The following is a 25989-nucleotide window of genomic DNA, read 5'->3' as shown; positions in this document are numbered from 1 at the left end:
TAATCCTATACTAGCTGCATCTTGCAAGTCTGTGAATGGTTAGAACTAATAACTGTTTCATATGGTACAGATAGCAATAATCTTTTTGAAATTTTATGCTGCCTTATGCTTTAATGGCCTTTATTAATTATTTGTCTAGGAACTTGACAATAAATTGAGGGTACTTTCCATCTATGAAAATGCTTTTAGCATAGCCTATACTCATAAAACATTGTTTGGCTAAATTTTTCCGACAAAGCAATCAAAAGATACTACTTCACACCTTGTAGAATCAATGGGAACAAATGTCACTTTTTTCTTGCAGATTTTATCTGTAATCTTTTCATTTCTCTTTTTATCTCTTGACAGTAAAGTGCGTGAGGAACAAATCTGCATATTTTGCTGAAAGGCTTTATAAATCTATGAAGGTAAATGGCCTCATTGTTAGCATCTGAATGGCTCTGAGGGTCTTGTGTCCACCTTCATATGCTTACTTATGTCCCCCATGCAAATTAGCCAAAATCAGCTTGAGCCATTCAGTTCAATTCTTCAAATACTTCACTGAGTGTTTGCTAATAATAATGCTAGGTAATATTTATTGAGTACTTATAATGTGTGATCACTGTTCCTAATACTTTATATGTATAATTTTATCCCCACAACAGCTCTGTGGGGCAGGTACTGTTATCAGCTTCCATCTTACAGATGAGAAAACTGAGGCATAAAGAGGATAGGCAATTTGCCCAGGGTCCTCAGTGAGGAAAGGAATGGAGCACGGATGCAAACATTGGCAGTCCAACTTCAGATTCCCAGCTCCTAACCATGCATTGTACTCTGTGCAAGCACCCTTGCTGAGAACCATGGGAGGGGCAAGAGAGATCAAACTGCAGTCCCTGGTCTCAAAGAACTTCTAGCTCTGAGAGGAAGGCAGCTATGTGCAAAACACCAGTAAGAACAAAATAGAATATAAGACGGTAGTTAAGGATCCAAATATTATAGGAACACAGAGGAAAGGGTGTTTAAAAAAAATATTTGTTTGGGGGTGAGGATCAGAAAAGGACATATAAAGAAATTGGTATATTTGAGCAGGACCTTAAAGGAAGTTTTACATCAGAGGGTTTTACATGGTAGGAAGGACGGTAAAGCTGGGAAGGGAAGGATGACATGGTGGGTGGATCACCGTATGTGAGGCAGGAGGGCTGGAGAACACAGGGTATGTCTCTAGAAGGGCAGAGAGCCGTCTCCTCTGGTCAGAACACTGAGTGTTGAAAAGATAAGTTGGGGAAACCCTTGAGCTCCGTGGTGAGGAGCAAGATTCCACAGGCCTCTAAGGTTATAGTACAAGGGATGTCATCGGGAGACTGATACATAGTCTGCCTTGATAGACTAACAAAGAGCACTGTCTGAAAACTAGCTCAGCTTTGTATGCAGGGATCTTGTTTCTTCCTTAGGGCTTGGGCACTGATGACAACACCCTTATCAGAGTGATGGTTTCTCGAGTGGAGATTGACATGTTGGACATCCGGGCAAACTTCAAGAGGCTCTATGGAAAGTCTCTGTACTCCTTCATCAAGGTAGGTCACAGCAGCCTTGCCTTGGCCCAGAGGAAAGTGCTGATGAAAGGAGGGGGTTCTGACCTAGGTATTTAGACACTTCTTATCCTCTCCTTGGCAGACATCATTCCATTTAAGGATGGTACTCTAATTCAGATATTTCCAGCCTCTCTCCTTTCCCACAGATGTTTAAATCTCTGCCTGGTTAGAAGTTGGAAATGTTTGCCTTCTAAATAGAGTTAATTATTTCATGTTGACCCCAGACAAAGAAAGATTTTATATATATATATATTTTTTTTTTGGAGTTTCCATATTTTTTTTAATTTTTGGATTTTATTTAATTTATTTTTTTATACAGCGGTTCTTATTAGTCATCAATTTTATACACATCAGTGTATACATGTCAATCCCAGTCTCCCAATTCATCCCACCACCACCACCACCCTCCCGCTGCTTTCCCCCTTGGTGTCCATACATTTGTTCTCTACATCTGTGTCTCAATTTCTGCCCTGCAAACCGGTTCATCTGTACCATATTTCTAGGTTCCACATATATGCGTTAATATACGATATTTGTTTTTCTCATTCTGACTTACTTCACTCTGTATGACAGTCTCTAGATCCATCCACATCTCTACAAATGACCCAATTTCGTTCCTTTTTATATCTGAGTAATATTGCCTTGTATATATGTACCACAACTTCTTTATCCATTCGTCTGTCGATGGGCATTTAGGTTGCTTCCATGACCTGGCTATTGTAAATAGTGCTGCAATGAACATTGGGGTGCATGTGTCTTTTTGAATTATGGTTTTCTCTGGGTATATACCCAGTAGTGGGATTGCTGGGTCATATGGTAATTCTATTTTTAGTTTTTTAAGGAACCTCCATACTGTTCTCCATAGTGGCTGTATCAATGTACATTCCCACCAACCGTGCAAGAGGGTTCCCTTTTCTCCACACCCTCTCCAGCATTTGTTGTTTGTAGATTTTCTGATGATGCCCATTCTGACTGGTGTGAGGTGATACCTCATTGTAGTTTTGATTTGCATTTCTCTAATACTTAGTGATGTTGAGCAGCTTTTCATGTACTTCTTGGCCATCTGTATGTCTTCTTTGGAGAAATGTCTATTTAGGTCTTCTGCCCATTTTTGGATTGGGGTGTTTGTTTTTTTAATATTGAGCTGCATGAGCTGTTTATATATTTTGGAGATTAATCCTTTGTCCATTGATTCATTTGCAAATATTTTCTCCCATTTTGAGGGTTCTCCTTTCGTCTTGTATATGATTTCCTTTGCTGTGCAAAAGCTTTGAAGTTAAATTAGGTCCCATTTGTTTATTTTTGTTTTTATTTCCATTACTCTAGGAGGTGGATCAAAAAAGATCTTGCTGTGATTTATGTCAAAGAGTGTTCTTCCTTGTTTTCCTTTAAGAGTTTTATAGTGTCTGGTCTTACATTTAGGTCTCTAATCCATTTTGAGTTTATTTTTGTGTATGGTGTTAGGGAGTGTTCTAATTTCATTCTTTTACATGTAGCTGTCCAGTTTTCCCAGCACCAATTATTGAAGAGACTGTCTTTTCTCCATTGTATATCCTTGCCTGCTTTGTCATAGATTAGTTGAATAGGTGTGTGGGTTTATCTCTGGGCTTTCTATCTTGTTCCATTGATCTATGTTTCTGTTTTTGTGCCAGTACCATATTGTCTTGATTACTGTAGCTTTGTAGTATAGTCTGAAGTCAGGGAGTCTGATTCCTCCAGCTCTGTTTTTTTCCCCCAAGACTGCTTTGGCTATTTGGGGTCTTTTGTGTCCCCATACAAATTTTAAGATTTTTAGTTCTAGTTCTGTAAAAAATGCCATTGGTAATTTGATAGGGATTGCATTGAATCTGTAGATTGCTTTGGGTAGTATAGTCATTTTCACAATATTGATTCTTCCAATCCAAGAAGATGGTATATCTCTCCATCTGTTGGTATCATCTTTAATTTCTTTCATCAGTGTCTTATAGTTTTGTGCATACAGGTCTTTTGTCTCCCTAGGTAGGTTTATTCCTAGGTATTTTATTCTTTTTGTAATGGTAAATGGGAGTATTTCCTTAATTTCTCTTTCATATTTTTCAGCATTAGTGTATAGGAATGCAAGAGATTTCTGTGCATTAATACTGTATCCTGCAACTTTACCAAATTCATTGATTAGCTCTAGTAGTTTTCTGGTGGCATCTTTGGATTCTCTATGTATAGTATCATGTCATCCGCAAACAGTGACTGTTTTACTTCTTCTTTTCCAATTTGTATTCCTTTTATTTCTTTCTCTTCTCTCATTGCTGTGGCTAGGGCTTCCAAAACTATGTTAAATAATAGTGGGGAGAGTGGACATCCTTGTCTCGTTCCTGATCTTAGAGGAAATGCTTTCAGTTTTTCACCATTGAGAATGATGTTTGCTGTGGGTTTGTCATATATGGCCTTTATTATGTTGAGGTAGGTTCCCTCTATGCCCACTTTCTGGAGAGTTTTTATCATAAATGGGTGTTGAATTTTGTCAAAAGCTTTTTCTGCATCTATTGAGACGATCATATAGTTTTTATTCTTCAGTTTGTTAATATTGTGTATCACATTGATTGATTTGCGTATATTGAAGAATCCTTGCATCCTTGGGATAAATCCCACTTGATCGTGGTGTATGATCCTTTTAATGTGTTGTTGGATTCTGTTTGCTAGTATTTTGTTCAGGAGTTTTGCATCTATATTCATCAGTGATATTGGTCTGTAATTTTCTTTTTTTGTAGTATCTTTGTCTGGTTTTGGTATCAGGGTGATAGTGGCCACATAGAATGAGTTTGGGAGTGTTCCTTCCTCTGCAATTTTTTGGAAGAGTTTGAGAAGGATGGGTGTTAGCTCTTCTCTAAATGTTTGATAGAATTCACCTGTGAAGACATCTGGTCCTGGACTTTTGTTTGTTGGAAGATTTTTAATCACAGTTTCAATTTCATTACTTGTGATTGGTCTGTTCATGTTTTCTGTTTCTTCCTGGTTCAGTCTTGGAAGGTTATACCTTTCTAAGAATTTGTCCATGTCTTCCAGGTTGTCCGTTTTATTGGCATAGAGTTGCTTATAGTAGTCTCTTAGGACGCTTTGTATTTCTGCGGTGTCTGTTGTAACTTCTCCTTTTTCATTTCTAAGTTTATTGATTTGAGTCCTCTCCCTCTTTTTATTGATGAGTCTGGCTAATGGTTTATCAATTTTGTTTATCTTCTCAAAGAACCAACTTTTAGTTTTATAGATCTTTGCTATTGTTTTCTTTGTTTCTATTTCATTTATTTCTGCTCTGATCTTTATGGCTTCTTTCCTTCTGCTAACTTTGGGTTTTGTTTGTTCTTCTTTCTCTAGTTCCTTTAGGTGTAAAGTTAGATTGTTTATTTGAGATTTTTCTTGTTTCTTGCGGTAGGCTTGTATAGCTATAAACTTCCCTCTTAGAACTGCTTTTGCTGCATCCCATAGGTTTTGGATCGTCATGTTTTCATTGTCATTTGTCTCTAGGTATTTTTTGATTTCCTCTTTGATTTCTTCAGTGATCTCTTGGTTATTTAGTAACGTATTGTTTAGCCTCCATGTGTTTGTCTTTTCTACATTTTTTTCCCTGTAATTGATTTCTAATCTCATAGCGTTGTGGTCAGAAAAGATGCTTGATATGATTTCAATTTTCTTAAATTTACTGAGGCTTGATTTGTGCCCCAAGATGTGATCTATCCTGGAGAATGTTCCATGCGCACTTGAGAAGAAAGTGTAATCTGTTGTTTTTGGATGGAATGTCCTATAAATATCAATTAAATCTATCTGGTCTATTGTGTCATTTAAAGCTTCTGTTTCCTTATTTATTTTCATTTTGGATGATCTGTCCATTGGTGTAAGTGTGGTGTTAAAGTCCCCCACTATTATTGTGTTACTGTCAAGTTCCTCTTTTATAGCTGTTAGCAGTTGCCTTATGTACTGAGGTGCTCCTATGTTGGGTGCATATATATTTATAATTGTTATATCTTCTTCTTGGATTGATCCCTGGATCATTATGTAGTGTCCTTCCTTGTCTCTTGTAACATTCTTTATTTTAAAGTCTATTTTATCTGATATGAGTATAGCTACTCCAGCTTTCTTTTGATTTCCATTTGCATGGAATACCTTTTCCCATCCCCTCACTTTCAGTCTGTATGTGTCCCTAGGTCTGAAGTGGGTCTCTTGTAGACAGCATATAGATGGGTCTTGTTTTTGTATCCATTCAGCAAGCCTGTGTCTTTTGGTTGGAGCATTGACTCCATTCACGTTTAAGGTAATTATCGATATGTATGTTCCTATGACCATTTTCTTAATTGTTTTGGGTTTGTTTTTGTAGGTCCTTTTCTTCTCTTGTGTTTCCCACTTAGAGAAGTTCCTTTAGCATTTGTTGTAGAGCTGGTTTGGTGGTGCTGAATTCTCTTAGCTTTTGCTTGTCTGTAAAGCTTTTGATTTTTCCATCGAATCTGAATGAGACCCTTGCTGGGTAGAGTAATCTTGGTTGTAGGTTCTTCCCTTTCATCACTTTAAGTATATCATGCCACTCCCTTCTGGCCTGTAGGGTTTCTGCTGAGAAATCAGCTGTTAACCTTATGGGAGTTCCCTTGTATGTTGTCATTTTCCCCTTGCTGCTTTCAATAATTTTTCTTTGTCTTTAATTTTTGCCAGTTTGATTACTATGTGTCTCGGCGTGTTTCTCCTTAGGTTTATCCTGTATGGGACTCGCTGTGCTTCCTGGACTTGGGTGGCTATTTCCTTTCCCATGTTAGGGAAGTTTTCAACTATAATCTCTTCAAATATTTTCTCTGGTCCTTTCTCTCTCTCTACTCCTTCTGGGACCCCTATAATGCGAATGTTGTTGCCTTTACTGTTGTCCCAGAGGTCTCTTAGGCTGTCTTCATTTCTTTTCACTCTTTTTTCTTTATTCTGTTCTGCAGCAGTGAATTCCGCCATTCTGTTTTCCAGGTCACTTATCCTTTCTTCTGCCTCAGTTATTCTGCTATTGATTCCTTCTGGTGTAGTTTTCATTTCGGTTATTGTATTGTTCATCTCTGTTTGTTTGTGCTTTAAATCTTCTAGATCTCTGTTAAACATTTCTTGCATCTTCTCGATCTTTGCCTCCATTCTTTTTCCGAGGTCCTGGATCATCTTCACTATCATTATTCTGAATTCTTTTTCTGGAAAGCTGCCTATCTCCACTTCATTTAGTTGTTTTTCTGGGGTTTTGTCTTGTTCCTTCATCTGGTACATAGCCCTCTGCCTTTTCATCTTGTCTATCTTTCTGTGAATGTGGGTTTTGTTCCACAGGCTGCAGGATTGTAGTTCTTCTTGCTTCTGCTGTCTGCCCTCTGGTGGATGAGGCTATCTAAGAGGTTTGTGCAAGTTTCCTGATGGGAAGGACTGGTGGTGGGTAGAGCTGACTGTTGCTCTGGTGGGCAGAGCTCAGTAAAACTTTAATCCTCTTGACTTTTGATGGGTGGGGCTGGGTTCCCTCCCTGTTGGTTGTTTGGCCTGAGGCAACCCAACACTGGAGCCTACCTGGGCTCTTTGGTGGGGGTAATGGCGGACTCTGGGAGGGCTCACGCCAAGGAGTACTTCCCAGAACTTCTGCTGCCAGTGTCCTTGTCCTCACAGTGAGACACAGCCACCCTCCGCCTTTCAATAAAGATTATATTTTAATGAATGGTTTTAAGAGCACAATTTCCATTTCTACCTGCTTACAATAAAAGAGAAGCAACTGAATCAGTCATCCTGAACCCCATCCAGGGCTAGCTGAGGTCTGCTGAAAATATGGGAAAACATGACAGTCATCCTGGATTGCTATTCTTTACCTGGCACCAGACTTCTAGGAGTCCTAACATGGCATGGGAGTGATGAGAAATGATTCACATCTCTCAAAACTCCTCATTACTGGGACTTTGCTTCTTGAGGAAGCCAGAAGGGCCTCCGGAATATGAAGCCAAACTCATTTTCCTAGAAGCTGGGTTGCCAGCACAGTAAATGTCAAATCAGGATTTGATCTCTGAATTCAATATTCTGATCCTACTCATAGCTTGGAGAGGTTTACCTACTAGGTGATTTGAGCTGCAGAGTTTATGACTATGTCTACAAGGCATTTAGGAACTTGTTTCTATTTCTGTACAGTCTGTGATGTCACTTTTTTTTGCAGAGCCGAAATATAGCTAGCTGTAAGCAAAACAACTTTAAGATACAAGGATGACCATAAATGAAGCTATGGGAAAATATATTTGTAACATATACTTATAATGTATGGTTAATATCCCTATATGAGGAGCTTGTACAAATTACTAAGAACAAGGAGAAAAATCCAAAAGGAAAACTGGACAGAAAGAAAAGATGAGCTTCATGAAAGATGAGACACAAATGGACAATAAATATGTACAATGTTTAATCTCACTAATATATAATGGATTGCAAATAAAAACAAATCATCATTTTTCACCTAATACCTTAACAAAGTTTAAAGAGATGATAACCAGCATTGAGAAAGGCTTGGGGAAATCTCACCGTCTCTTATGGAAGCACTGTAAACTAGTCTAACTTTCCGGGGAGGCAACTTGCCAATAAATGTTTAAAAAATAAACTGTACCTCTTACTTAGTTATTATATATTTAAGAATATCTTTAGGCAAAATAATAAGGTAAAAATGCGCTAATCCACAGAATGGGAGAAAATATTTACAAATTATATCTAATAAGGGTTTACTATCCAGAATATATAAAGAACTCCTACAACTCAATAACAAAAATACAAACAACCCAATTAAAAAATGACAAAGGATTTGAATATCTTCATTTCTCCAGGGGAGATATACAAATGGGCAATAAGCACGTGAAAAGATGCTCAACATTATTATCAAAACCACAGTGAAATACCACTTTGTACCTACTAAGATGGCTATAATTTTTTTAAAAATGGAAAATAACAAATGTAGGTGAGGATGTGGAGAAATTAGAACCTTGTGTATTGCTGGTGTGAATGTAAAATGGTGCAGCTGTTGTGGAAAACAGTTTGGCGCTTCCTCAAAAAGTTAAACATAGAATTACCATATTACCCCGCAATTCCACTCCCATGTATATACTCAAAAGAAATGAAAACGGGGACTTAAACAGGTATTTGTACACCAATGTAAACATTATTTATAATAGCCAAAAGGTGGAAACAACCTAAGGGTCCATGAACAGGTGAATGCATAAACAAAATGTGATATATACATACATAATGTGAATGAAGTTTCTGATACATGGATGAATTTTGGAAACATTCTAAGTGACATAAACCAGACACAAAAGGACAAATACTGTATATGATTCTACTTACATGAAATATTTAGACTAGGTAAATTCATAGAGACAGAAGGTAGATTAGAGGTTACCAGGGGCTGGAGGATAAGGGGAATAGGAAGTTCTTGCTTAGTGGTTACAGAGTTTATTACACATTATTTTAATTTTTATTAACCAATAGGGGATGACTCAAATTATGGAAAATCTATACAGTGGAATACTATACAGACACTAAAATGATGGGGTAAAAAATATTGATTGACTAGGGGAAACAGCACAATAAATACATTTACATTATATATTTGTATATATATAAATATGTTAATATGTGTATACACACACGCACACAACACTGGAAAAAATTAAAAATAAAGAATACATTGCCCATTCAATAAAAATTGTCAAAAGAAACAGAATAGAAATAGAAAATATGTAAATAATAGAAAAAAGACAGAAGATTAAAAATGTAAGTTATAATAATAAATAAACTCTCAGGTTAGGTAAAAATATAAAATCCTACTCCATGCTGTTTATAAGGAACAGTTGAAATACAGTGATATGTAAGAAGCTTTAAAAAAAAAAGGCCAGGGAAAAGAACATTTGATAAAAAGAAAGCAGGGATTATACTATAAGTAAAAAGAAGAATTTAAGGGGAAAAAGTATTAAATAGGACAAAGTAATAGATCACTTTATATTGATAAAAGCAACAATTTACAGCAAAGATTAAATTACCATAAAACTTTAGTTGCCAAATAGTATTGCATTCAAATATATAAAGAAACTTGAGGCTCCAAAAGAAGACATTGATGGAAATACTATGCTAGATAGACTTTAACACATCCTTCTCTTTTGGCAGATCAATGAGACAAGGTATAAACAAGGGTGTATTAAGATTGATTTTAATAGATATACATTAAACTTTGAATCCCAGCCCATCTTTTCTAGTGCCCATGAAACACTAGCAAAAATTGATCTATTATTTAGGCCATGAAAAATTCTATGTAAAAATTATAGCACCTTTCTGGAAGGCTATTTTGCAACCCATACTAAAAGAAAATACATGATCATTAATCTGGTAATTCCCATTTTATGAAAATTTATCCTGAATACATCATTTTAAAACTGCACAAAAATTTATAGTATGTTTATTGCAGCAGTGTTTATAATAGTGAAAAATTGGAAAAAACATAAATATCCAATGGGGGGTGATCAAATAAATTATTTTACCTATGTACAATGGAATACTCTGTAACCATTAAGGAATGATGTTGTGGAAGAGTATTTAATAAATTAAAATAGGGAAATAGGCTATAGTAAATAAAAAAGTAGAATATGGAAGAATACTACAATCCCATCACGTAGGAATCTATATCCATAGAAAAAGGTCTGGAAGGATATGCAAAAACCAAAATGTTAGGCAGAGTAATCTCTAGATGTTAGAATTATAGATGATGTTTTTATATTCTTTTATGTCTATTTTCTACATTGAACAGGCATTCTTTTTATAATAAAAAATAACAAATGTCATTTAAAAAAAAAAAAAAAAAACCTCTCCAAGAAAGATCCCGGCAAGACTGAAAAAGTTAACCTAGATGACTTTGAGCTGTGTATTCTATTTTAAATCCCATTTATCTGACTGTAACTCTGCTTTCCTTGTCCCCAGGGTGATACATCTGGAGACTACAGGAAGGTACTGCTCATTCTCTGTGGAGGAGATGATTAAAATAAAATCCAGAAAGGATAGGAGGATTCCCTACACTTCGAATTTTTTTTAACTTCATTTTTCTACACTGCTGTTAGCATTATCTCAGAATGGTTATTTCCAATTAAAATGCCTACAGATGCCTCCTAAGATATAGACTGTATTATTATTCATCTATAATTACTCACTATGATGCTTTAAAGCTGTACTTGCTTTTCAAAGCTTATAAAACCTAAAAGGAGATTTTAAATTAGAAATAAGAATGTGCTCCATGTTTTCAACAGATTTCTTCCTTGTTTGTGTTTCACAGAAATTGGAATATATTAAATTATTTCATATTTTCTTTTTGGTGAAAACTGTTGAAATGGAAGACTGTTCTAAAATCACTTTTCTTCCCTAATTCTATTTTTAGAGTGGCTAGTAATTTCTTGATTTGAAATTGTGAGCATCTAGTTAGTAAGAATATCTATCCAATTTGCTACTTTACTTGTCATAGTTTGAAAGCATCCACAGATCTCCTTTGTTTAGGTTTTTGTCTAAAGTGTTAGTTGATCTTTACTAAGTTTGGCATTAGAGACTTCCTCCATCACATCTTATGTTACCATCTCTTAGTCTCTCCAGGTTAAAGTATACCAAACTCACCAACTCTTCTGAACGAATTCAATTCTAAGTGTGGTTATACAGATCATATATGTCTAGTTACCAAACATAAATGCTGAACATTCCACAATATTATGGTTAATAATAATAATAACAATATAATAAAATAATAATAATGGTACTGATCCAGCTTGAAGATGAATGTGAAAGAATTGTGTCAAACTGCGTATTCTGGTGATGGTGTAGTGCTCTGAATTTACTTTTACTTAAAGAAAAATTTTTGTGCCCCAAATTTTTTAAATCATTTTCAATTTTGTTGATTTGTAGTAATTTATACTTACACTGTGCCTTTCAACTCTAGAATTACTGTAAAGGTGTACTTGGATTTAATTTAAAAGTTCAGTTTGTATACAACATGGAAAAATAATTTCAATAAAACACGGTGCCTTTCAAATGAGGTATATGCTTTCTCTGACTGACTTTTCTGCTTGTGAGTTTTTTCATCCTGGACTTTGAAAGTAGATATTTTTGAAGGATTTGTGTTACTCAATTTCTATTAGAAAGTACAACATTAGGAAAAATAACATATTTAATCTTATGTACCTCTACTGCTGTAAAACTAATGTTCATATATACCAAACACTACTTAATGATATAAAATAGTATATTTAAGTTATCTCTGGAAATGAGTGATGCTCTTGGTTCTAAGTAGAACATTCATATTAAATAAGAATATTTGTCTTCTTTGTTCATTCTATAGTTATTTGTTGTATTTTGATGGGTGAAATATAAGGATTTGTTTCTACTTGCCTATTACAAGTGCTTGACTACTGGTGAAAGCTATTTACATGAATACTTCCAGTTAATTATAGGAAATAGTACTGCTGCTTCAATACCTACCCAGAAGAGCATGGAATTTCCAAATTAACGTTATTTGGCTTTGGAAGCATTACAAATTTGGGGGGGTTTTATCTTTAAATTATATATGGCTTAGCCAGAATTTTAAAACAAATTGCATATGTTGATGGGAAGCTTTCTAGAGAGTAGGTTAAAGTAGGTTAGAAACAACCTAACTCCCTCAGTGAGGAAAAGGATAAAATTTGGGTGTCACACAAGAGCAGTGAAAATTAACTATAGATTTGTTAATTGAATAAACCTCAAAAGTATAATTTTGAGAGAGAAGAAAGGTGCAAAATGATAGGTATGAATGATTCCATTTAATTTACATGTCTAAACGTGCAAAAGAAAACGTATTGCTATGGGTACACATATAAGAACGGGCATGGGAATAATGATATACACCATTCTGAGGATAGTGGTCACTAGAGTGGAGGGAGAGAAACAGACTGAGATGGAGAGGGAGCTTCTGCCTATCTGTATTGTTCTACTTAAAAGAATCAAAACAAGTATAATACATTGAAGTTTTTATTAAAATTTAAGTTATACTTGTGATAGGTATTTATCATATTACTCTATTTGAGTAATTCATTATAAATATTTCATTTATGGTATTTCATTATAAATATTTTCATTATAAACATTTTATTTAGAAAGTAGCCGAAGGGTGATGAACCTAGGGGCAGGACAGGAATAAAGACACAGATGTAGAGAATGGACTTGAGGACACAGGGAGGGGGGAAGGGTAAGCTGGGATCAAGTGAGAGAGTAGCACTGACATATACACACTACCAAAAGTAAAATAGATAGCTAGTGGGAAGCAGCTGCATCACCCAGGGAGATCAGCTAGGTGCTTTGTGACCACCTAGAGGGGTGGGATAGGGAGGGTGGGAGGGAGACGCAAGAGGGAGGGGATATGGGGATATATGTATACATATAGCTGATTCACTTTGTTATACAGCAGAAACTAACACAACGTTGTAAAACAATTACACTCCAATAAAAATGCTAAAAAAAAAAAAGTAGCCGAAGGGAATCAGGGAATGAAAGCTGACTGTCCAGGGTCCATAGCAATGGCTGCAAACTCCAGGCATACACCTATAATTTTTGCTCAGACACCTGTAAATATTGCTTGGGTCTCCAGAAGGCACTTTAAAACCTGACAGTCCCGGTTCAGACCCTATTCAGACATCCCACTGGCTCTGGGCATCCCAGAGCCCATGGAACGGTTGCCATAATCAGTTAAGGGCAGCGGAGAGGTGCTGCTTAAGAAACCCGAGGGCCTAGCAAAGCTCCTCTAGGAGCTTCTAGGTCCTCCTCTGTTGGAAAGCCTACGCAGGGCGTGACCCTAGCACATGGTGAACTCCTCCAAAGATGACCCCAAACAGCAATGTCTTTTTTGCCCCTTGCCTAACACAGGGCCCGGTAGACATCTGGAGCTTAAGGAACCTTCGCAGAAAGAACAAACAAGGTGGAATTGCCGGTCTTGCTAACACAAAGGGGTGTATAAAGTAATTCTAAAAGCTAGCCCGGCCCCCAGTTCAGGATTGCAGGTGGGCCCAGCGGACCTCAGGGCGGAAAGCGCCAATCTGCACACGCACGTCCCCGCTCCCGCCCTCATCCCATTCTGCGCAGGCTCCACCCGTGACGTACACGCGCCTTCCCCCGCCCCTTCCGGAGGCTCGCCGTGCGCATGCGCCCTACTGTCCGCGCTTTATTGCGAAAGTCAGGAGGCGAGGTCCTGAGGTCCGCGCGCGCGGCGCGGCCAGACGCGGCGGGCGTGGCGGAGGATGGAGGCGGTATCGTCCAACGCAGCGGTCGGGGCTGCGCGTGAGAAGGTGGCGGTGTAGGCACACGGGCTACGTGGAGGCCGGCGGTGGTGGCCGGGCCATGGCGGGAGACCGTTTTCGTTGGGCTCCCTGAGGTGCGCTCCCTGAAGTCTCGGCGAGCCGTGACCCATGGGCTCGCTGAGCAGCCGAGTGCTGCGCCACCCGGGGCGAGCCCGAGCCCAGCAGGAGCCGGGTTCTGGGGCTGGGGGCTCGGCCCGGAGGCCGGAGAGTGGTGGCGACGCGGCCGCCCACGGCTTCTGTTACTGTCCGGGCAGCCGTAAGCGCAAGCGGAGCAGCGGGGCCTTCTGCTACTGTCACCCCGATTCCGAGACAGACGAGGATGAGGAGGAAGGGGACGAGCAGCAGCGACTCCTCAACACCCCTCGAAGGTACGTGGGGGGACGCGCCCGCACCTGTTGGGCGGCTCCCGCGGCCCGGCCTGGGGATGAGCCCGGTGCCCGGGGGGCTTCGCGGGCTGCGGCGCTCCCCAGTCTGTGAAGAGCGGACGTGCCCTTGACGGGGTAGACCTGGGAGCCGGTCCGAGGCAGGGCGGATGGGGAGCACCTGGGGAGACGTCCGGTATTCTGGTTTGTAAACCACAGACGCCGTCAGGGTGGTGCTACAGCCCCAAGACGAGACTGAGAAACGCCAAGCTAGAGCTTGCGCCTCATTAAACCTTAGACAGGGCCGGCCGGCTGGCCCTTCGTAATACACCTTGGTCCTCTCTGAGTGGGTGGCAGTAGAATAAGTTGTTTTTTATCCGGCTGCCTTCTATGGTCCAAGACACGTAAATTTAGGCTCTGAAGTGGGCACCCCTGTTGTCGTCCCACAGTGGAAGGGGAATGATTACAAACAGGAGCTCTCACTGTACAGGTGAAATTTTTCAGTAGTGTGTACATTTGTTCCTCACTAGGAACAGAGTCTTTCAACGTCTCTAGTACTCGAAGTCGTTGGCCGTGGATATGTAAGGCAGCTTGCTTAAAGAGGTGAAAAACGGAATATTTACTTGTGAACTAAAATGTAGTTTATAAGTGGAATAAATTTTCACATAAAAAATCTGGCTGCTCCTCTTTTTTTAAAGAGGGTCACATAGATGTAATTTTTTAAACGAAACTTTGAAAGATTCTAAAATTTTATGCTACACGTGTTACATATTTATTGTCAAATAAGAGTATCATAAGCAATCTGTTAGTAGTTTGATTTATAAATCCTTTCATACAGTTTTATGTATGAATGTTTATATTTACAAAAATGGACCCCCACTTCCAAACTGTTCAGTTACCTTTTTGGAGAATTAGTATTTTAAGAGCTCAGATTCTGAGTTCTAGTCTGTACTTTGCACTTAATAGCCTTATTTCTTCATATGTAAAATGGAGATACTAATACTTGCCTTATAGGACTTGACAAATATTAGAATGCATGCGATGCACAGTGCCAGGTATGGAAGCATTCAGTAAATATTAGGCCTCCTTGATGAATTGGCTCCCCTTATCTTTACAAATGTAAAGACATTTACATTCCTGATACTATAGTCACTGCCGCTTTCTTTTGATAAGTGTTTAAATGTTAAATCTTTTTCCACTCTTTCCCATTAAACCTGTGTCTTTAAGTATCTTGTAGACAGCATTTAGTGGGGTCTTGATTTTTTAAAAATCCAATAGGATAGTCTCTGTCTTTTAATTAGTATTTAGACCACTTGCATTCAGTGTCACTATAGAAATATATATGTCAGGGTCCATTTGAAAGAAATCACACAGTAATTTGAACAGGGAAAGTTTAATATAACCATTATTAGGAAGTAACAAGCGATTAACTACTAAAGGTAAGTTACTAAGGTAAAGAGATCTCTAAAAAATACAGGAATAGAGGGCATAGGGAGCTGTCACTACTTCTAGGCCTGAGACAGAATACCTAAGGAAGGAACAAATTTGGGCTAGGACCACCTTTCCCAAGCTGAGATTCAGATGTTGGAGGAGTTGTGCCCCACTAGATGGGAGAGGAGTTTGCTAAGATGTGGAAGTCTGAGACTGGCAAGCGAGAAACTGCCCGCTGGCGTGCCAACAAAACTAGCTTGGAGGCTGTCTGGTCCACGAAGTTGAAAATATTAACTGTCTAGACCTTTACAGGAAAAGTTCGCCAACCCCTGAACTACATGAGTGGAGTGGAATGGAAAGCCTCTAAAGCAAATTTTTGTTAGAAAATGCGTGTCAGAGTCTAGTATGTGTTGTATCAGTGCAAGATGCCTAGTTTATTCAGCTCAGCATGGATGAAGGGTGTAAGAAAATCTTGTTTGTTGGCACTAATATGCTTCCTGAGGTTGTCTCATGTGCACTTCCACCTCAACTAACTACTCCATGAAAAGCCTTGGCCTCCAGGCCCACCTTCTACCTTATACCTTTTGTCAAGTGCATGTTTTACTTTTACGTTAACAAGACTTAAAACTCAACTGTTCTGCAACCAGATCTTTAGTTTTTCGTCCATAAGTTGTCTCTAAAAATTGAAATCTAGTAAACAGTTAGTTGTTGTTATAGCTATGTAAATATTGTTCACTGCAGAGTCAAGTAGTGTGCTAGGATTATAAATCATACTTCTTGGGTCCAATGTCACAACCCCTTGTTTTTCTCTTGGGAGAAATTTTCTAACCTCATAATTAAATGGAATTTTTGTTTTTACATTCCATCAAGTTGGGCCCTATTTTCATTTGTAGCTTATTAGAACAATACTCTTTTTTGTATTGCTTTTTTAATTTTATTAGACTTTCTGACTGCCTTCCCTCCCACCCCCGCCATTGACAAAATAATAATATTCCTTCATCATCTCTTCAGATTTTTCTCTTTCCTAACACACTTGCATGGAGTCCTTCTTCTCTAAACCCAAGACCTCCCTCCTGGGTCCCTCCATGCTCTTGTTCCAATCTGCATCCATTGCTCTCTAGGTCTACACTTATCCTGGGACTTACTCTGACCCTGTCTCTAGGATCAGATCCACTGTTTTCTGTAGCCTGTGTCTTTCTGTTTCTGAACTCATTTGAGGGAACTACATCCTCAAATATTTTCCTAAGAAAGGTGCAAAAGAAGGTAATTTGTGCTTATCTAGTTGTAAATTTAGCGTCTCACTTTAGTCATCTTTTGACTGGGTGCAGAAATCTAAAATAACTTTTGATATCTTTGATGGTATTAATTCATTGTCTTCTAGCCTACCATACTGATGAGAAAATGTGATGCTGGTCTAATTCTCTTTTCTTTTTAGGTGACTTTTTTTCTCTCTGGAACTTTTGGAATTTTTTCTTTGGTATTTTGGAATTTAACTAGAAGGTGCTTAACTGTAAGTCTTTTAATGGCCTTGGTAGTTGGTGGATCCTTACAATCTGGAGACTAGTTTGGGGAAACTTTTTTCTGTAATTCTCTTTCTCCTGTTATCTTTGTTTTCTCTTTCTTGGACCCCTCTTAACTGGATTTTGGATTTCTTGGATTGTACCTCTTTTCTCTTTTCTTTTTTTCCTTTCTAGGTCTTTTTTGCTTTGTGTTCTGGGAAATTTCCTTAACTTTCCCTTTTTTTTTTTTTTTTTTTTGAATTTCAGCAACTGTGGTTTTGGTCCCGAAGATCTCTTTTTTTTTTCCCCCTTGTTCTGAGTAATACTTTAGCTTAGCATCCTATTATTTTATAAATGTAGTAATCTCAACTCTCTAGATGTACTAGTTATAATTAGAGTGTTAGAGGGTTTTTTTTTTAAGTTCTATTTTCCCTGAATTATATGTTTCCTCTGATGCCAATTTTTCTCTTTTTCAAAATAGTCTTTAATGCTGTTAATTTTCCTCATGTTGAGCGATCCTTGGTTGTCTGCTTCAGAATGAGTCACTGGTGTGTGTGTGTGTGTGTGTGTGTGTGTGTGTGTTTTGAGTAAATAGATCTGTTTCTGCTGGGCCTTCCCTTTGAGTAGGAAGACTGACTACTAAGTTGGATGTGGGTGGGGCATGCTTTGTTTTAGAGCAGAGATTCCCAAGCCTTATTGGTTCACAGTGCCCTTAGTGTCTCAGTAAGTTTTTTCATGGCACCTCTGGTCCTAAAGAAATATCTCATAGTTAGGTCCAAACAACTTAATAGTGTAGATTGCATGGTATCTGAAAGACGTTGCTGTGATTTCCTTTAATTTTGGAATATTCCACATGCATCCCTGAGTTTGCTGTGGTGCTCCAGGTGCTTTGGCACACAGTTTGGGAACCATGATTTAGGGTGAATAGGTTGGGAGCTAACAGGCTACAGATTCCTCAAATGCCAGAATGAGGATTCCTTTGTCTGGGGCACCAACACCTACACCAAAGTCTTAGATCTTCCTGATAGGTTTGTTCTGTTTCTTTCTAGAAAAACCTTGGAATCTGTTTGTATAAGTTATCTGTACTCTGTGTTCATAGAGAGTGGGGGAGGCCATTAAGGGAACAAGTTTCCCCATTTTTTGCCTCACTCCTCACTTCTGCCTTCTGTTTCTCTTGAGACCTCATCCTCCCAGCCCCATCCCTACCCCCACGGTTCTGAAGGGCAGATGGGCTTCAGCCCCCATCCTAGACCATGATATCTTTTGGGCTGTGGTTGTCACTGCTCTTTTCCATTCCAGTTTATTTTCTAACTTCCAGATCCATGGAATTCTCTCATCATGTGATAAGCCCACCCTCACCTTTTTCCTGTTGTGGGTTTATTCCTTTCTGTACTTTTAATCTTTTCATATAATTTGGGGAGAGTGCTGTCAGGAACTGGAAACTGCATTGTCTCATTTATTTCTTACAGTAACCCAATGAAGTGGATAGTAATATCCTCTTTTCACATCTAAGGTAACTGAGCTGTGGTAGGAGAGCTGGGATTCAAACCCAAGTCTGTCTGCACTGAAGCATGTGCATTTTTTACTGTCTGTTGGGAAGGGGTGTTCAATACACTGATTTAAGACACCATCTGAAACAATTACTTCATTTTTTTAAAAAGATTTAAAAATTTTACTAGGAAAGCTATCAGGATTGGCCAGGAATATAAAAGATATTGATCAGTCTCTGCCTAGGGCTTTGCTTACTTACTGAACCATCTTGAGCAATGATTGTCAAACTTAAAACAAAAATAACAATTCTTCCTTTAAATTAAATCTTATGCACAAATCCAGGATGTTTACAAATATAATATATGATGCTGCTCTGGTTGAAGTTAGATGGGCTGCCCAGAGTTCACACCTTGGCTCTCCCTGGTGGCCCCGAAGACACTTCTCCATTGAGCATAATTTTGAAAACCTTTGGTCTAAGGTTGCAAACCATTTGTCCAATGTGGGGAAAAAGACATTTTAAGGAGTTTAAGAATAGTTCGATACTAAAATAAGATTAAATGCAAATTATTTTTAAAATTACTTGTGTAGGTGAAATTTTTATTCTTGTTCTTCATTTTGTAGTTGCATAGCAGTATTATTGCAACTGTATTACATCATCCATAGTGCTGGTTACTAAATAAGGAAATACGCAAAAATCACCATGCTGACTTTTCTTTATTGAATAGGTAATTCTCTTAGTTCAAAAATCAGAAATTGCAAAAAGCTGTATAGTGAAAGGTCTCCCTTCCACGCTGCCCCCATCTATCCACTATTCCCCCTCTTGGGAATAGAGTACCCCACAGATAACCACAATTATTAGTTTCTTATGTACCCTTCCATACATGAGCACGTTTGAATATATAATATCCCTCTCTCTTTTTATACAGTGGACAAATTGGTTCTATTTAATAGAAATTGAGCAAAAGGAGTATTTTGAGTTACATGCAAAATCAGTAGAACATTCAGTTTTACATATATGTAACGTTTGCATTTCTTTTAACAGGAAAAAATTGAAGAGTACATCCAAATATATTTATCAAACATTATTTTTAAATGGTGAAAACAGTGACATTAAGATTTGTGCTCTAGGAGAAGAGTGGAGCTTACACAAAATATATTTATGTCAAGTAAGTATTTTATTTTTCTATATATTTGAGTAACCAAGGTAGTCACTTAAAACAACTCACAATCTTATAAGTCTTGTTCTTTCTCATTGCATTTCACAGTAATCTTTTGCATGAACATTTGTTGTTTAAGTCCTATCTGATGAAGTCTTGTTTTGTAAGAGATATGGTGAACATTGTTAGTGAAAACTTAGTTTGGTCTAGAAAACAGATTTTGAGTTTTCATTGTCATACCAGCCTTTTTGTCATTACTCCAATAAGGTACTTATTTTGGTGCCTTCTGTTGACAAAAAGGGAAAAAGGGAAAAAACCATTCAACATTTAAGTTAGGATTGCTGAATTTGTTTATTTTATTTATTTATTTTTTTTATTAATTAATTTTATTTATTTATGGCTGTGTTGGGTCTTCGTTTCTGTGCGAGGGCTTTCTCTAATTGCGGCAAGTGGGGGCCACTCTTCATCGCCGTGCACGGGCCTCTCACCATCGCGGCCTCTCCTGTTGCGGAGCACAGGCTCCAGACGCGCAGGCTCAGTAATTGTGGCTCACGGACTTAGTTACTCCGTGGCATGTGGGATCTTCCCAGACCAGGGCTCGAACCCGTGTCCCCTGCATTGGCAGGCGGATTCTCAACCACTGCGCCACCAGGGAAGCCCTGTTTATTTTGTATATGATTATTTCAGTTGGATAAATTCAGCTGAAATGTTGCTTTGTAGTTAAGATTGAATGTAAATGGAAAGTTCTTGGCACTTTTCCCTCTCTCCTGGAAAATGCCAAAACCAAAACCAAAAAAGTATATGGACTAAGTCATTTAGCTGATATACCTGTTTGATTTCTGTGAAAATATTATTATCAGCCACCCCATTTTAAAGATTCAAGACTTCCAAAATAAAAGAAAATGTTGTTCTAATGGCTCAAATATTTTAATCCTTTATTCTTTCATCAAATCTGTTTTCAAGTCATTGGTCTAGGCAGTGGGAATAGAACAGTGAACATTCACTTTCTATCCTATGGAACTTATTTTTCCCTCTCCTCTTCACGATATGACAGTAATTACTGGTAAGACGGTATAGTATAAGATTTTTCAGTAGAAGCATTTGAAAGGGATTTTTTCTCTTACACTTTAATCATGTTTTTTATTTAATCTTTTTGAACAAGTTTACTTTGGCTTGCAGTATATACCCCAGAGACTATATCAGAATACTGGTCTTAACTTGAGGACATGGTCCGTATCTTTCTTTTTGGTCTTTGAAAGCAGTTTTGTGAATTCAGGGGTGAAAATGCCTCTGTTAAGGCTTTCCCTCTCAAGAGAAACTGGATTGATCATAGTGCAAGACACATGCTAAATTATAAGTCCCCTGAGGACAGAAACGTCTGTTTTGTTTTCTGCTGTATTCACAGTGCCTTAAACTACATACTCAGTAAATTTTTAAAAATCAGTAGTTAGTATTTGATCCTTTCCAAAGTAATTCTAGTTATGGGAGGTGCTATCTAGAAGGTAACTAAAGACTTCATCCATTCTGGTGTCTTTCCAATAATTCAGATTCATTCTGGAATTTTTTTATAAGATAAAACTAAACTTTGGATTTTCCCTAATTCCTTGGGGATCATCCTATTAGTGTTGACTTGGGACTGGTCTGGACCCTTTATAGGCACTGAGATAGAGTAAGGACTCAACAGCTTTTAGTTTTCTCTTCTCTCTTCCTCACTACATTATTTTGTATCCACATTGTGTGTTATTTTATGTTTATGAGAGATACTTAAATATATGATATAATTTCTAAGCTTGAATTTAGAATGCTATTGAAAAGGAAAACATATTCATGTAATATACTCAGAAATTGTTTCAACTAAGTAAAAAGCTTAGTTGATTCAAATAGTAACATGGGAAGTCAGTTCAGATAGTAATATGAGAATTTGGTTTGGTTTTCAATAATTAAAGTATTTTGATAAGCCTAATAGTGTCCTTATCTTAATTTCTTTTCTCCTATCTGGCAGTTTTTTTTCTCTTGAAATAATATGATGCATTAGTTTTGATAGAATAGTTGCTTAGAGTTAGAAATGGGAAAATAATTTGGAAGACACAGAAAGTACTGCATAAGTGTGTTTTTTGTTTTTGTTTTTAAGTCTGGCTACTTTTCTAGTATGTTCAGTGGTTCATGGAAGGAGTCCAGCATGAATATTATTGAACTGGAGATTCCAGACCAGAATATTGATATAGAAGGTAACCGCCACCATGATTACTATTATGCAAAAATCATAAAAACATAAACTTTTTATTCTTTTGACAGAAAATAAATATTTTCTTCTAACTTTGTTGGCTAGAGAAAAGCTCCATTTAACACCCTAAGGTGACAACTTTATATTAATTTACTCCATAGTTTATCAGTTCTGTTCTATGTATCTTTATTTAGTCATGTCAGCCTTATCAATCTGTTTACTTCATGTTTGTAAATATATCTGCCTGGAATATAGAGGATGTAGAGTGAAGGAAGGAGGAGTATGACCAATAAACAATAAGCCAATAAACATTATTCATTGATTATTCCCTGTATATGAAGACCTTTTCTGGGAATAAGTATATGAATCATGTAGTCAGTATTGTTTTAGAGCTATAAGGTCCTTAGATGAGGAGGCTGAGGTCCAGAGGAGTTAAGAGACTTATTTTAGGTCTCAGAGCAGTTTAGTGAGCCTAGATCAGACTGTAGGTCTCCTGACTCCTGTTCTCGTGCTCCTGTTCCTGTCTTGGATAGCTGAAGTGGAAGTACCCAGTACTCACCTCATAGGCAAACAGAAAAGAATATTTATAAAGCAAACCATGTAGGACATGCATGAGAATGGCAGTAGAGAAAAGGATGGACAGACTTAAATAGCTGTGGCAGCTGGGTGAGAGTGTGGCATGCATAGGACCAGGAGCTGTTCCACACTCCCCAGTGGTAAAGCACTGAAAGCACCAGGGTTAAGATTATCATTGGGTCTGTGTGGTTGTACTTAATGATTGGTTTACTCAGGGATATCTTTATAAAACTTTTTCCAAGGGTGTCTTAATTCTGACCGCTAACTAATGTCAAGATTAGATGTAGAAGAATCCAGCATGATTTGGTAGAACAGATGGAAATGTATAACATTGTTATTAAATTAGCACCATCAATCCATAACCATTACTAATAGTTTAATTAATGATACTAATCTTATCCTTTTCTGTACATACTAGATTTAGACATATGTCTTAGTGTATGAAGACTGTCATTGTTATTTTTGTAATACTCTTACAGCTATAATTGTTATTTCATTCTACCTGTGTACTTTTGCTTTAAGCACTGCAGGTGGCATTTGGGTCATTGTATCGAGATGATGTCTTAATAAAGCCCAGTCGAGTTATTGCCATTTTGGCAGCAGCTTGTATGCTGCAGTTGGTAAGTATGCATAGTACTGAAAAAAAGGATCACACTTGTATCTTTGTTTCAAGGTATCTGTTCCAAAAACAATAATAAAACTTAGCTTTTTTATAACTTTTAAATGAAATGTATAAAAATTCCATTCATGATAAGTCATTTAAAATGTTTAATGAAAAGCAGTTTATTACAAATGAGACGGTCTCGATGCCTATGTAAAATGAATGCAAGCTATTTCTGTGTGGATATCTTAGAATGACTATAATGTGGAAGGAAGGTACTTGTCTTAAATCCATTTACAGATTTCTATTCGTTAATGACTTATCTTGACTGTTTTAAGCAGGTGGCTTATTACTAATTCATATAGTTTATGGGTTTGGAAAACATTGAGTGCTTACTATGTAAATGTTTTCTTAATTATGAAATAATTGTGTGTAAACCACCTAAATGTATATAATCTATTGGTAGAATGACAGATTTGTTCATTCATCGGAAGTGTATTGAGCAGTGTGTCAAGCTAGGCATAGAGATACAAAGGTAAATAAAGATATAATCCCCACCTTTAAGAAGCTCACAATATAATGAGTGTGTAGAGTGGGGGAGGGAGGGTTGATATACAGACTCAAAGGTAAAGTAAGAGCTGTCCAATATTATAGATGTGATGATAAACTTTCTGTAGGATTTAGTGGATGCACAAAGTGGTTGGTTTAACCTGTTGGTGTCAAAGAAAGAAGTTGTGTTTGAGGTTGAGCCTTAAAAACTGAAAATGTATTTATCTTGTGAAGTAAGAAGAGAGGGGAAGGAAGAACATTTCAGACAGAAAACTAAGACCTAGAAATATGAAACAATGGAGGATTAGAGAATCTGAGTGGAACATAGATCTAGCACAGAATATAAGAAGGGTTGGAGAGAGGGAGGCAGAGACCAGATCACGAAAGCCCCTCAATCAATACCTTTTAAGAAGTCGAGACTTTACATATAAGTACTTTCGGAAAGTTTTAATCAGGGGAAAGACAAAGTTATATTTCAGAATGCTTTGGGAACAGTGTGAAGGGTGAACTGAAGGAAAGATGAGTATAAAACCTATTACATTCCCACCAACAGCTGATTCACTTTGCTGTACACTTGAAAATAACACAACATTGTAAATCAACTATACTCCAATAAAAATTATAAAATAAATAAATTAGAGAAATGATGAGAAAAAAACTCAACTTAAACTCAAACTTAAAAATTTGTTGCCACATCTAGGAGAATTATACTAGATATATTAAAATTACTGTACATTCCATTAAATATGAAGAAAATGAAAAAAAACCTATTGCAGTAATCCACGGGAGGGTCTAAGTGAGGGTAGTAGCAAAAAGCATGGAGAGGAAAACTGGTTACTGGAGAGGTTAAGCAGGGATAATCCACTGGACTTGGTGACAGATGAGATATTAAAAGGAAAGGGAAGGAGTCTAGAATGGCTTCCAGGTAAGTGTAAAATCCCAGTGGAGTCAACATTTTATTTTGATCATTTTAAAAAGTTAAGTTTCTTTTTATGTGACTTTTGTATACTGATTTATTTTAAGTGTTAGTTAATAGCTTGCTAAATATCCTTGGCTGAGGTAATTTGATTTTTATAAATGTTTTGATCCTTTCGATACTTATTTCCAATAATTATACTTTATTTTTTAACTTTTAATCCTTTTTTGGTTTTGTTCTTAATTTACTTTCTGCATTATCTTTATGATTTAACTATTTAACAATAATACACTTGCATGATGAATATATCTCAGAAATTTGAGTAAAAAATGACTGGATCCTTTCCATATATTAAATAAAGTTAGCTATTTGAAATCTTCCATATAAACATTTTAGATTAAAAATTCAATGCAAGTTTTAAACAATAATATATTTGTTTTAGGTGTATTTCTTAGGTATTGATAGGTGTTTTAAACTTTAATAAAAACTTTCTGATGATTCATATTGTTTACTTACCTAGCCCATCACATGGTCATCTGACTATATAAAGAGGTCTTAGTTTTAAAAGAACAGGCAAAACAGACAGAATGTTGCTTAAATTTGCAAAGGTCCCAGATAGGGGAAGGACAGAAAAGAAAGAGAATAGCAATATTCACCTCTGTCTTACTGCTTTTACTTCCTCCCTTCCATTTTCACTTCCAAGTATTTAGTTTAATACTTGCTGGATTTTTTTAGGTATTTTTACTGGACTTATAAAAAGACTTAGGTTTGCTGCACTTAATGAGTTTTCTTTCTTTTCTTTCTTCCTTTTTTTTTTTTTTTTTACTTTTTAATATGTAAAAGCACATATTCAGAGCTTATTTTTCCCATGTGAAATGGGCCTTTCCAGTGCTTATTTATATTTACAGGATGGTTTAATACAGCAGTGTGGTGAGACAATGAAGGAAACAATTAATGTGAAAACCGTATGTGGCTATTACACATCAGCAGGGACCTATGGACTGGATTCTGTAAAGAAAAAGTGAGTTACCTTTCTTGTTTTTCCTTTTATCCTGCTTTAGGGAATTTGGCTGCTTTGGTTTCTTAAGAGAATGTATAGCTATAAAAAAGAAAGAAAAAAAAGGGAGGATAGAATTTGTTATAAAAGGTCTGTTTTTACATTTGGACAAATTAGTAAATTCCTCAGAAGTGTGGTCTTTGTGATTGTGGGTGGGTTATACATGCTTATAAAAACTATGGCCACTCTTTACAGCACA

General features: G+C 37.1%; 2 protein-coding genes across 3 annotated transcripts in view; both read left to right on the top strand.

The window, feature by feature from the left end:
* ANXA4 (annexin A4) overlaps positions 1-11637 on the top strand; it is a 75769-nt gene extending 64132 nt beyond the window's left edge. For both annotated transcript variants that reach the window (XM_057558146.1, XM_057558145.1), the window contains exons 11-13: positions 349-407; positions 1431-1553; positions 10542-11637. In XM_057558146.1, coding sequence (XP_057414129.1) covers positions 349-407; positions 1431-1553; positions 10542-10601 — 242 coding nt within the window. In that variant the 3' untranslated portion in view covers positions 10602-11637. The remainder of the gene's footprint in view (positions 1-348; positions 408-1430; positions 1554-10541) is intronic.
* A 2156-nt stretch (positions 11638-13793) lies between these two features.
* The window catches only part of GMCL1 (germ cell-less 1, spermatogenesis associated), a 55344-nt gene continuing 43148 nt past the window's right edge, over positions 13794-25989 (top strand). Inside the window, exons 1-5 of the mRNA XM_057558440.1 lie at positions 13794-14295; positions 19753-19876; positions 21999-22095; positions 23190-23287; positions 25642-25754. Coding sequence (XP_057414423.1) covers positions 14036-14295; positions 19753-19876; positions 21999-22095; positions 23190-23287; positions 25642-25754 — 692 coding nt within the window. The 5' untranslated portion in view covers positions 13794-14035. The remainder of the gene's footprint in view (positions 14296-19752; positions 19877-21998; positions 22096-23189; positions 23288-25641; positions 25755-25989) is intronic.

Source organism: Balaenoptera acutorostrata, chromosome 12, assembly GCF_949987535.1.
Source record: "Balaenoptera acutorostrata chromosome 12, mBalAcu1.1, whole genome shotgun sequence".
In the NCBI taxonomy this organism is placed as follows: Eukaryota; Metazoa; Chordata; class Mammalia; order Artiodactyla; family Balaenopteridae; genus Balaenoptera; species Balaenoptera acutorostrata.
Note: the sequence above shows the minus strand (reverse complement) of the source record. Positions and strands in the feature narration are given on the sequence as shown.